This window comes from Lactuca sativa, chromosome 1 (genome assembly GCF_002870075.4).
Source record: "Lactuca sativa cultivar Salinas chromosome 1, Lsat_Salinas_v11, whole genome shotgun sequence".
Lineage (NCBI taxonomy): Eukaryota > Viridiplantae > Streptophyta > Magnoliopsida > Asterales > Asteraceae > Lactuca > Lactuca sativa.
In genome coordinates, this window is record NC_056623.2 from 108,887,990 (window position 1) to 108,900,639 (window position 12,650).

Below are 12,650 nucleotides of genomic sequence, written 5' to 3' on the forward strand. Positions count from 1 at the left end.
TATATATATATATATATATATATATATATATATATATATATATATATATATATATATATATATATATATATATATATATATATCTTCCCTTGTTCATAAAAATTATATTAATTTTTGGCATACCACAAAAAATTTCCAATTTATATACCTCAATTCACAACATTAAACAAAGTACAATGTCATATTTTGAGTGGGGGCTTAAAAATCAAACATTTACCCATTGCTAAATATTGATCCAATCACATGTATCATCATATCCCGTATATTATGTATACTAGAACTATTCAAAATTTGAAAATAACATGATTGGAGAGAATGAAAGATGAAACAAATAATTTGTTAACAAAAGAGCTCTACAATTTCAACATCACAAGAAACATCAAGGTTCCAAATTTGACCAAACTATTAACAAAAAGACTACCAATTTAAAGCCTAACTTCCATGAAAATACATGTTAATGATACCTTGAAGCTCTTGTTCACAATTCGGGTGTACCCATTCTTTTAATCTTCTTGTTCTTCTTCTCCATAACTGTTTTTGCAAATGAATCCACAAGCTTCTGCTGTGATTCCAGGATCATTTCAGTTCTTTTCATCTCCATTTTCATTCGCATGGATTCAAGCTCTCTTGCCATGTCCATCTTCATCATCTCTATCTTCAAAAACCCGTCTCCTAACTTCTGAATCGCTGCCACCATTCCATCCATCAGATGACTCTCATCGTTTTCCATTTCCTTCCTCATCTTCATCCCTCCACCACCGCCATGTTTTCTGTTCATCTCACCTCCAAAAGCTTCCTTCACAAACCCATCTCTCGATCGCTTACCTGGCCTGTAATGTGGGTTCACCGGCGGTGGGTAGTCATCAAAGGATGTATTAGGCGGAGTAACGGCGGCGATATTTGGAATTCTGATCCGAACGCCGTTCCCGTTTCTCTTTCCGGCAGTAACACCGTTACCGACTAAACCCTGATACCGTCGATTGAGAGGGAGAGTGACTGCTTGTTTGATTCTTTTAGGATACAAGAACAATTCGTCTTCATTCTCTTCATCTCCTCTTTCATCTACTTCATCTTCCTCTTGATTGATCGGATCTACAGATGGATCTGAAGAAGAAAGACCCAACTCCATCGCATCCATTTGTTTAAAGTGAACCCACGACGACGGATACCGGTGTCCCCTTGGTGTATTCGCAATTCGTTGGATCTCCGCCCGATAACGTTTTCTCAGCTTCTCCATCTTATGACGACACTGAATCGAGGTTTTCGGTGGGTCGCTCAACGGGCACCGGACAGCGACACCATCGGCGACCTCTTGCCAGTGGGGAGCACGGAGGTTACCTCGCTGAAGAGAGTACCACTTACCACGATACGCATCGATCAACGCCACCGTCTCATCGTGGGACCAGCAGGGAGGAGGCAAGCGGCGAGATGCCGCCGGTGGTTTGGCGGCGAGTGGATTTGTTTGTTCGTGAGAGGAAGAAGGTGAGTTGGAGCTGGCCATAGCGATAGAGACGATGATGAAAGAGTAAGACCCAATTCAGGAGTGAGAAATCGGAGGAGGAGAGAGGTGGTCGGTGGTCGGAGGTGGTGAGGGGAGGCATAATGAAATGTTGGGGTTAGGTTGGAGATGATAAAGGTAGGGTGGAGTGGGGGTGGGGGAGAGAGAGGCATGCGGCTGACCTGGGGATCTAACGGTGGGGTGGTGGGGGAGGCTAACCTGCGCCGTGCTTAAAGTGCGCGATATGAGTAAATACAAAAGCTGAGGTGACGCCACCGGAAGACTTTATTGCTGCACCGGCTGAGCCGCCGGAAGTTGGGCGGCGGGCGGACCTCTTTTTGGGGGGTCGTTTTCTTTGTCCTTATCGAGATTAAATGTTTAGCCAAAAAGGAGCTGTAATTACTGAAAATGGCTGACATCGGAGACAAACCATGTGGCGATGGAGGAGGATCAAGAACTATTCCGATTAAAGTTTTCTTAACCAAAACGCAACATCCTTTTAATGTGCGACAATAGCAAATGGAAAAGGCACACTAATGGTTCAATTTTTTGTATGCTTTTAAGCTATTTAACATGATATATTTATTATTTTTAATCGGTGTGTGCAAAATTTATATAAAACAATAAATTTCGTAGTAAATTATGGTGATATTACCCTTGTTTTATAGGAAGTGTAATATGTAAATTTTATATTATGCAAGAATATTTTTATAATTTTTTTTAGCAAGTTGACCATTTCTATGAAAAAATGATAAAATTGCAAAAATGGTCTCTGTGGTTTGCAAAATTTTGTGTTTTTTTGTCCAAAATAAAATGTTGGTGCATCACTGATCCAAAATTGGTTCTTTCTATTGTTTTTGGTCCCTATCAAAATAAAAAGATTATTATACCCTTATATTTATTTTTTATTTTTTTTATAGTTATTCAAATGTTATTTATTATTTAAAATTGAGAAAAAGGTATCTCTCTCTCTCTCTCTCTCAAGTCAACTTGTTAGATGAAGAAAGACTGGTGAATCCTTTCTCTCTCTCTCTCTCTCTCTCTCTCTCAAGTCAACTTGTTAGATGAAGAAAGACTGGTGAATCCTTTTTTTCCTAGTCCACTGTGGTTATACACGAGAAGGTGAAGTAACTCTCTCCTTTTTTTTAACCCATCCACCACAACTCTACCATCTCTTAACCATTGTTTTGGACAAGAAAACCCACCCAAACACCTCCTCCCATCTGCCTTGCTCCCCTTTTCGTGGGATAAACTTCCACCCCAATACCCTCAAAACATCACCATCAATTACCTTCCTCCGGTCTTAGAGTTGTGCCACCGGAAAACCACCAGGGAGCACCGAAACATCATCGCTGCTACCACCCATTTACCCTCTTGCCATCGCTAATCAACCCACCAACCACAACGCTTTCCCCCCTCCTTCTCTCTGGACGAACCCGTCGGAACAGGAAGACGAAAGTAGTGGAGCTGACATCTTCACCTACCACCACCATCTTCACATTCTTGTTTTGTCACTGTTGATGAAAGTTTGACCACCAACTTATACCCCTTACTCTCGACTGAAAATCACCACCAAAAACCACTCCCATTCGTTTTCTCCGTTGATTTCGACCAAAATCACTCCCATATGAACACCATCGATTTCGCCATCTTCGTCTTGGAATTGGAATCACAAACAAGAATCGATGGGTCTATATGGATTTGGGGAAATCCGAAACGGGGTCAATCAGTTCTTGGAATCGGAATCATAAACAAGATGTTAACAAACAAGATGCTTAAGCAGTGATCTACAAAGTGGATGGACGGAAGGCAGATCCGAGGGAGCAATGTAAGTAGCAACAGTCGTGCAGGGGAGGGCTTTCAGCAGTGGTGCTCGAACGGAGGAGGTGAGGTATGCGAGGGGTGACATTGGTGAGGGTGGGGACTGCCCACCACATCAGTGTCGGCGAATGGTGGTTGCACAGCTGTTCCGTTGCTTCCGTCTTTCCAGTCCAATGGTGATTGACGAAGAAGAGAAACAGTAGCAACGGTGGATGTTGGTGGAGATGTTCAGGGTTGCGTTTGGTCGACCAAAATAGTGGCGACAGTAGGTGGTGTTGGGTAGTAGGAAGTAGTGGAGTGTGACCGGAGCAAGGCGGAGGAGGGTCGGTAGTCACTGATCATCGATGAATCAAGAACTTGGGGAGTAGGTTGTAATGTTTTATGAAGTCAGATAAGAGAGAAAGAGAGAGAGAGAGAGAGAGAGAGAGAGAGAGAGAGAGAGGGTGTGTGTGTGTGGTGTTATTTTCTTTTTATTTTTTTAATGAAAATAGTAATAAAAAGTTAAAAATAAATAAAAAAAGAATTATTAAAAGGCATATTCATCATTTCAGGTTGGGTCAGGACTAAAAATACGCAAAAGTGCCAACTCTAAGGATCAATATCACACAAGGTATCTAAAATTGGACCAGTGGTGCACCAACATTTTGTTTTGAACCAAAACTACAAAATTTTGACAACCACAGGGACCATTCTTGCATTATTGTCAAAAAAATATGCATAATGCCCTATTCTACAAATTACGATGACCATTTTTACAATTTATTTTATGTGTAGGACCTCAATTAAGAAATTTTTTTATAAGGAAGGGTGTTTTATGTAATTTTTTGACAAAATTACATAAAGGTCCATATGGTTTACTAAATGTCACAACTTTAGGCATGTTAATTTTTTTTTGACAATTATGATTCATATGGTTTCTAAATTTCACATTGTTGATCCCTGTGGTTTTATTTTATTATAGATTTAATCTAAAATTACTATTATACTTTCACAACTAGGAATTTTGATGCCTTGTAACTACAACAATTATGTCAACTATGAACCAACAATGTGAAAGCATGTATGATGCTTATTCAATAACAACAAAACGTCAACAAATACTTCATTCAAGCACTACAAATAGTCAACAAAGAAATGGAAAACCCTTGAAATCCCGGTTTAAGTCCATTTTGGACTAGGATTTCCTTATTGGGCCTAATGGACCAATAAGTTTCCAATTTAACTATCTTGAACCTAGAACTCTCAAATGGGCCCTAATTGGACCTATATACATGAAACTTAATATTTTGGACCTTATAAGCCTAAAATGAACTAGGTTATCTTTAATGGGCCTTATTGGACCACAACAAATCTAATTAGCCCTAATGGATCATAAAAATCATTCCTTGATTTATTTTGGGCCAAAGATGATCAAATTAAGTCATAATATGGGCTTAAGCATTCAAGGCCCCATTTTTCTTTCTCCTTTCTCCTCTTTCTCGGCCCAAACCACAAAACAAAGGAGGAAGGGTTGACTTTAGGAGGTGTCACCTCCTTATTGCACACCATGCACCCATGCATGGACTAACATGTATCTAGACAAGTCACCTCACTCTCTCTCTTCCCTTCTCTCTTCTTCTTTCGGCCGAGAGCCTCCCAAAACACACACACATCACAACAACTCTCTAAGTCTCTCTAAACTCATCCATTTCTTCATCCAAAAATTCTCAAGACTTTTGCTTATGTTTCAAGAGATTTTCTCAAGATAATCATCATTCTTTGGTAAGTTTTTACATGTCTAAGTTATACAACTCTTCTCTCTTGTAAGATCATTCCTTCTAAACAAGTTTTTTTTATCACACTCTTAGAAAACTCTTTAAGTTCGAGATCTTCCAAGAAATCTTCCAAGAAAGGTTGCTAAAGCCGAAAATCACATCACTTACTTCCATTCTTCTTCAAAAACTGAACCCACAACTCAAGGTGAGCTTCATACCCCTTTCTTTTCGGTTTTTATGTGTTTTATGGGGGAGAATACAAGAAAATATGTAGAACTATGTGTATGTGTATGTTATGTGTGATTTTATGCATGTATGTGTGTTTTTATGATGAACATGTAACCAAAAAGGGGTGATACTCCAGATCTATGACATGAGAAAAGAAACAAACATGATATAAGTTATTTTACACTAAACAAGTCAAGAATAATAACTTATAAGATTATAATGAACATAATTACAACATAAAACCTATTTTTGGGCTTAAATTGTCAAAAATACAAAACTTGGGTTAAGAATTGCCAAGTCACGGTTTCTTAAGGGCCAAAAGAGTCAAAACAGTTTCCATAATTGTTTTTCTGAAGATTAAAATTTTTAAAGGACTTGAAATGTAAATTTTTAGCTTAATGGGCTAATTTTGGGCATTTTGGCCCAATAAGCCCAAAAATGCGAAAAATGACAACTAAATGGGCTGAAATGAAACTTTCTTCAAAACAGGGGATAAAAAGGGTAATAAAACTATTTCAAGGGTCAAAAATGCTTTTTATTTCCAAAAAGGATAAAAAATGTAAAGTTTTTGGATTTCGGCCAAAACTATAAAAATTGTGAAAAGTTGGGTTTTAACCGAAAATTACTATTCTAAAAGGACTAAAACAGTTAACAAAATAAATTTTGAGTTAAAACCATCATTTCAACAAATTTAAGATACAAAGGTGTCAAGAAAATGTTTTAAGGGCTAAAAATGTCTTTTCTTTTACATAAAGGACTAAACTTGTTATTTTTATAAAAAGAAAGGTGTGAAAAGGGTCAAACTTCTACTTTTAAACAAATTATTTAATTGAGTCAAAATACAAAAATCACGACTGCCGAAAAATCAAAAGACGAATACACGTTTAACTCCAAATATCGTTACAAACGAATCGATCGGTCTCAAATCGATACCATTACAACAACCGTAAAATCGAACCCTCCAATAGATATGCGAAACCTAAGATGAGTAATTATTCAAACTTTGGGATTAGAAGTTTCAAATCATGCTTGTTGGACCTTGCAAGTCCATTAACATGATCTTTGGGCCCAAAGGGATAACGTTTATATGTTACTGGGCCTCCTATGACCCAATTCCATATAAAAAGACTTTCAATAGCTTTTATGTGCTATTGGGCCCTAGTGGCCCATTAGTATTGCTAGTAAGGTCAAAGTAATCAAATGCGAGTTGGACCATTGTGTCTTTCGCATCCCCGACAGCCTAAGGTACTTACGATAGTAGCAAGACATAGTATTCCTCTTCTCTTCGTTCGCTAAGGCTTACGAGTAATCAAAGTAGACGAAATTAGGACGTTATTCAATAGTAATCAAGGTGGTGAAATCAATATTCATTCGATGTGACAGTACAAAATCTGTAATCACGTATATCTTTCGACATCGGAAAACATCGGGTTTTCCGGGGAAAATCAATACTATTCATTCGGAAATTCTATAACTATAATACAAAACACCCTTTTTACATATATGTTTTGAAATCATCCATCCATCAACTAATGGATCTTCACACTTTGATAAACTAATGTCTTTTCAGAAAATATCAGATTTTCTGGGTTTTACAAACTATACAAATCATTTTATTCACAACTTTGCTTATGAACTCACCAACATTTCATATGTTGACGTTTTTCCAAAATAACTTGTATTCTCAGGTAACAGGTAAGCTGAGGAATAAGTACCAAGTGTGTTAGGGTGTTTTTGCTTTTGAAATCTATCAAACAATTTATGTATGGATTTGAAATGTTAAAACAATGTACTTGATGTGAACAATTCCAGTTGTAATATATTGATGCATGGTGATGTTTATGTTATGATTCATGTATATTCATTGTGATGATGTTCAATTAAAGTCACGCGAGCCCTCGAATGTTTCCGCCGTCTGGTTCGGGGGTGTGGCATATACCATTTTCACTTTTATTATGTTTTTTCTTTTATATTGTTTTATTTAGACAAAACTATAAGAATGGTCTATGTAGGTAGCTGAATATTTTCATTTTGGTCAAACAGATTTGGACTAGCACCATAGGTCTATTTCGTTGCGAGTTTGGTAAGTTAAAATGATTTTTTTTCCCTTGATGTTTGTATTTTGGGAATACGACTTATTAAGGTAATTAACTTTTCATTTTGTTCACATATGGGTAACTATTTTTTCTGTACATATCTAGGTAACAAACTTTTTGGAAGTGTTCACATATGACCATTATGACCTGCTGTAGTAGGTTACATCTGGTCATGATGGTCATATGTGAACATTTTCAACAAGTTCGTTACCTAGATGTATACAAAAAAATAGTTACTCAAATATGAACAAAACAAAAACTAAGAGTAAATTACACAAATGGTCTTAGTGGTTTGGGGGAATTTATGCGTTTAGTCCTTAACTTATTTTTTTAACTCGAATGGTCCCTACTGTTTATTTTTGTTTTGTGTTTGGTCCTTGTCTTAGCTAAAAATACTATTGTGCCCTTATTAATTTATTTTTTAATTATTTTTTTATTTGTGTATTTATTTTTTATATATATAAAAATTTTAATAGACCCTACATATTTGTATCTCATCCTCCCGAACTTCTATTTCTTTTCCACCGTTAGTGACATCGACGTCTTCATCATCCCTTCTTTTTTCGGTCCTTCAACTCCGGCGAATCACAATAAATTTAAACTTTTTAAGACAACCCAAAATCATAGAATGTTTACAAAATCATTGTTTTCAAAGTATTGTTCCATATCAGAGTATCTCATAGATCAAAAGTACATAAAACAGAGGATGTGTACGGTCACGCCTTTGCCTTCCCGCGATCATCCGAAGTACTTGAAACCACAACTAAAAATCGTAAGCCAAAACTTAGTGAGTTCCCTAAAGTACCAACACATAAACAGATAACATATATAATAACAACATGTCAGTTCCAATCAACCATCGGGTTGGAATACCCCGGGCCCAATCAACCATCGGGTTGCAATGCCAATATACTATAGGTCCAGTCAACCATCGGGTTGGAATACCCCAGACCCAATCAACCTTCGGGTCCAGTCATCCTCAGGATGGAATACCCCAGGTTAGAATGCCAATATACAACGGGTCCTTTCATCCTCAAGATGGGATACCCTCGGGCCCAATCAACCATAGGGTTGGAATGCCCCCGGTCTGTTGGCTCACGCACAAAGTAGTAAAGCCTCAACCACCAATCAAATATGTGCACATAGAACAAATAAACATATAATCAGTCTATAGACAATCAGGCAAATCTACAGATCACTAAGCAAAAAATCATCCTATCTACCAAGATATCGATCTAATAGATCACTACGACATGATAACATATTATCACATAACAATATATCTAATTCAATGGGTCGGCCTTGGTGCCTTCAACCCGTAAGTAGAGTGAGGGAAAACTCACCTCACAAACTGGACAAAAGCTGATGAGGTCCCGACTCCGAATCTCAGCTCCAACCATCACCTATCCATCCAAATGACCAATTACAACCAAAATCCCCAAATACCCAAAATACCCTTAGGTCAAACTTGTTCAAAGTCAAAGTCAAACTGGTCAAATCAATTGAGTCAACCCAACCGAGTCACCACAGAGTGAGTATGCGGGGCATACTCCAAACGTACACGGGGCGTACTCCAAACGTACATTGGTCCTACTCAAGTGTTGACAACCATCAGGGTGGTTGACCTCGTATGCGGGGCATACTCCTAGAAGCCCAAAATCTCAATAAGAGCTTACTGGCTTAAGCTCTTACGTCCATCTTTCAGATCCATGGCTAAAATATCCTCAAGAGTCATAAAGTTTTTATGACTTTGCATATCCATTAAGTGCTTAAATCAACTTCTTAATCCATTAAGACCTTTTAAATGATGCATGTAGCAAAACCAACTTCTTAATCCATCAAGTGCTTAAATCAACTTCTTATACCATTTGGAACCCATTTTTATGACTCAAGACCCTTCTAAAGGTCTGAAAGGACAACTTAATGGGTGAAGAACATGCTATGTTTATGAATCTCCATATTTGAGACAAAAAGGACAAAAACCCATTCCAACACAAGTTCTAAATGAAACTTCACCAAGTTCAGAACTTGATACCTCAAAATAGTGCCAAAAGGTGGTGTGATCCTGGATCCAAAGAGCTTCACTCCTCCAAGGTGGTCTCTCCTTCCTTCCTTCTTCTTCAAGAGCACAAAACACACACACTCAAGCTTTGAAATACTCCACAAGGAGGATTCAGGTTGCAAAAACTATCAAGAGGATGGAAGCTGATGAAATAAGGGGAAATGAGGTTATAACGGGGTTTAAATATGAACCAAACCCTAGAAATTAGGGTTTGTGGTGGTTGTCGAGGCCAACACAAATAATAACCCTATGGGTCAAAAAGGGTCAATTTCGGTCAATGTTGGTCAAGAAAAGTCAAAAGGTCAACTCATTAAAACCTTTGGTCAACACCTGGTCAAATAATAGCCAAAAATAGCCCAAATTGCCCAGCACAGTGCGTGGGTCGCGCAGTGTAGCACACGGGTCGCGCAGACCTTGCAGTTAAGTCTTGGGCCAATGTCACTTCATCACACCTGGCCGCGCAACCCACCCGCGCAACAGCACGCGGGTCGCGCAACCCGCTGATGCTGATCTTCATTTTCGCTTCATTTTTCTTCGTTTTTCACCCGTTCTTGCTTCGGACAGCCCCAAACACCTAGAAACTCTTGATTTCTTCAAAAAACAACTCTTTTGAATCCCAAAAACATCTTCAAAACTCATTTTGTTCAAATTAAAAACACGAAAACACAATGCTTTCCAAAAATGCCCTTCTTTAACGTCTTTGGCGAGACGCCTCCAAACTTCACTTTAACACTTTGGGGCGTCCAAATGGACGACATCTTGGACATTTGAATCAAAACCTTCATTGAATGGCTTCAATCGATGTCCATTAACCTTGCAAATTTTCCCCATGTCTACATTTTTTAATTTCCACACCTCCATTGGGACTCTTTTCTTGTATTTGACTTTCTTTTTACGGGAGAACCATACCGGACTTAGACCTTTGATAATAGAAATCATCCAACCATATTCTCTCTCGTACTTGTTCCGTAAGGTGACCAACTCTTCCCTCTTTGACATGGTGGTTGAGTAGGTGACTGGTTGGGCGTCTTCTTTCTCGGGATAGGTAACCTTTGAAGAGTCCGACAAATTTATCGTTTGTGGCTCTTGTGGGTGGTCTACCACTGGAGTTAGTTTCTCAATGGTAGTGGGTGACTCAACCTCTCTTTCGTTAACCCCTATTACTTCCTTTACAGTTTCATTGACAACATTCTTAATTTCTTTTTCCTCTTTGACAACTTCTTCCACTTCTACTTCTTCTTCCTCTTCTTCATATAACACTCTTGGATCATCAAAAGTTTTCTCATCTTTCAAAGGAATGCAACATGCGTTATGACATGGGCTCTCTTCAGATGGTAATTTGTGTTGAGCTTCCACTATACTCAATGATTGAGTAATTTGTGTTATTTGTTGCTCTAAGCATTTGAGGCTAGCTTGAGTTGTTTCCTGGAAAATTTGGGTAGAAGTGGCAATGCTTTTCACAATGTCCTCTAAGGACATGCTTGGCATTTCAGTTTGTTGAGGAGGGTAAGGATAGGGTTCTTGGAACAGTGGAGTTGGTTGGTATTGGTTATTTCCCCATGTTTGGTATGGGTTTTGGTAATGGTTATTTTCCCAAACTTGGTTGTTGTCCCACCATTGATCATGTTGAGGTTGATCATAACTCCATTGGTTTGACCGGTAGTAGCTTCCCTTATCTTGCACTTATTCCCATTCTCCTTGTAAATATGGACACGTGTCAGAATGATGTCCATTTTGGGCACAAAAATCGCAAAGAAAAGGTGTGGACTGCACACTTTGGTCACTTTCAATCATCATAACTAACTGAGCTAGCTCAGAAAGTTGGTCTTCGGTGCAAGGAGTGTTCATTTCCAAATCATACTTTTTTTTTAATTTCGGGGTTTTAAATTAGAGTACCTGCACAATGAGATGTAGGCATAGAGAAACAAACTAATTAAATCAAAACTAGTCCCTAAATAATAACTCTAAATATTACACACTAAAATAGTGTATGGTGGTAAAGGGATCGAATCCACGGAGATCGGTTCAATTTATAACTCTATGAAAAATCTCTTTGTAAAAATACTTGTAAAATGACAATAAAAATAAAATGGGGGGTTTTGGTGTTTTGAAATACTTGAAACAAACTAGAATTAACTATGATTTAAATAGACAAATGAAACAAAAATAAGAGTTTGATGTAAAATCAATAAGGGAGAGATGGTTGACTTAAAGTTTCCTCACTTTGACTTTTGATGAACATATCATTAGAATCCAATGGTGCAATACTTTGATTTAAATCCTTAATTTGACTATAGTAATCCAAGGAGCTTGAGATTACCTAGACTTTTCTTAATTGTTGAAATGGCTAGAGAAGCTCATAACAATTTCCTTAGTCAAAGTCACTAATTCCAAATAGCATGTAATTAGTGAAAGTCAACTAGCATTAAGAACCAAAAAGTCACCAAATCCAAGAGGGGTCAAATGCTTTCACCACCATGTCGGAGGAAATGTTTTTATGATTGTGTGAAGCAAAAACAACACAAAACTCATTTGTTGCTTACTAATTCGAGGATCCTTTACTTAATCAAGAAATTAGCCAACTAATCACCACAAACACATTTAAACTCATGAACTAAAACATACAAGTAGTGATAAGATGTTAAAACACAAAACATTCCCATAAAGATTTAAGAACATGTTCATGAATTCTTCAACATTCAACAAAAGTTCAAAGGATTAACCAAAAGTCAACCAAGATTAGTTTAGCCGAGCATGACTAAACCCAAAGAAACAAAGTTAGAGAAAATTGTACCAAACATTAAGCAAGAATCAAGAGGTAAAAATATGATGTTCTTCAAGTGTTCTTGGCCTTCAAAAGTCTTCAAAACTCCAGAGAGAATCTCCAAAAATCGGATGTCCAAGAGTCTCCAAAAGATGGGCACCAACCTTCCTCAAATAGCCTTCCAAATGGATTTCCGAAATTACCCCTGCAGAAGGTTGCGCGACCCGCGTGCTGTTGCGCAGGTGGTCCCTGAATGTAGCATCTTTGAGGTTCTGGGCCTCCATAGCTTAGCCCACTTGGCCCAGTGCGAGCCCAATCAGCTCCTAGCCCATTTTTCTTCAAGTTTTCTTCAATTTAAGCCCAATTTGGCTTCTCCAAATGATTCATAGCTTGTAAACTAGCCCGATTAATAATCTATGCATGCTTG

The 12,650-nt window shown here is 37.9% G+C and overlaps 1 protein-coding gene across 1 annotated transcript; it reads right to left on the reverse strand.

The window, feature by feature from the left end:
- Positions 1-323: 323 nt before the first annotated feature.
- Positions 324-2,030, reverse strand: LOC111921425 (trihelix transcription factor ASIL1). The gene has a single exon (XM_023917008.3). The coding sequence runs from the start codon at positions 1,499-1,501 to the stop codon at positions 479-481; it is 1,023 nt and encodes a 340-aa protein (XP_023772776.1). The 5' UTR covers positions 1,502-2,030; the 3' UTR covers positions 324-478.
- Positions 2,031-12,650: the final 10,620 nt, after the last annotated feature.

Bases quoted from the DNA above. Each gene is read 5' to 3' on its own strand.
- LOC111921425 (XM_023917008.3), bottom strand. From the start codon at position 1,501: ATGGCCAGCTCCAACTCACCTTCTTCCTCTCACGAACAAACAAATCCA.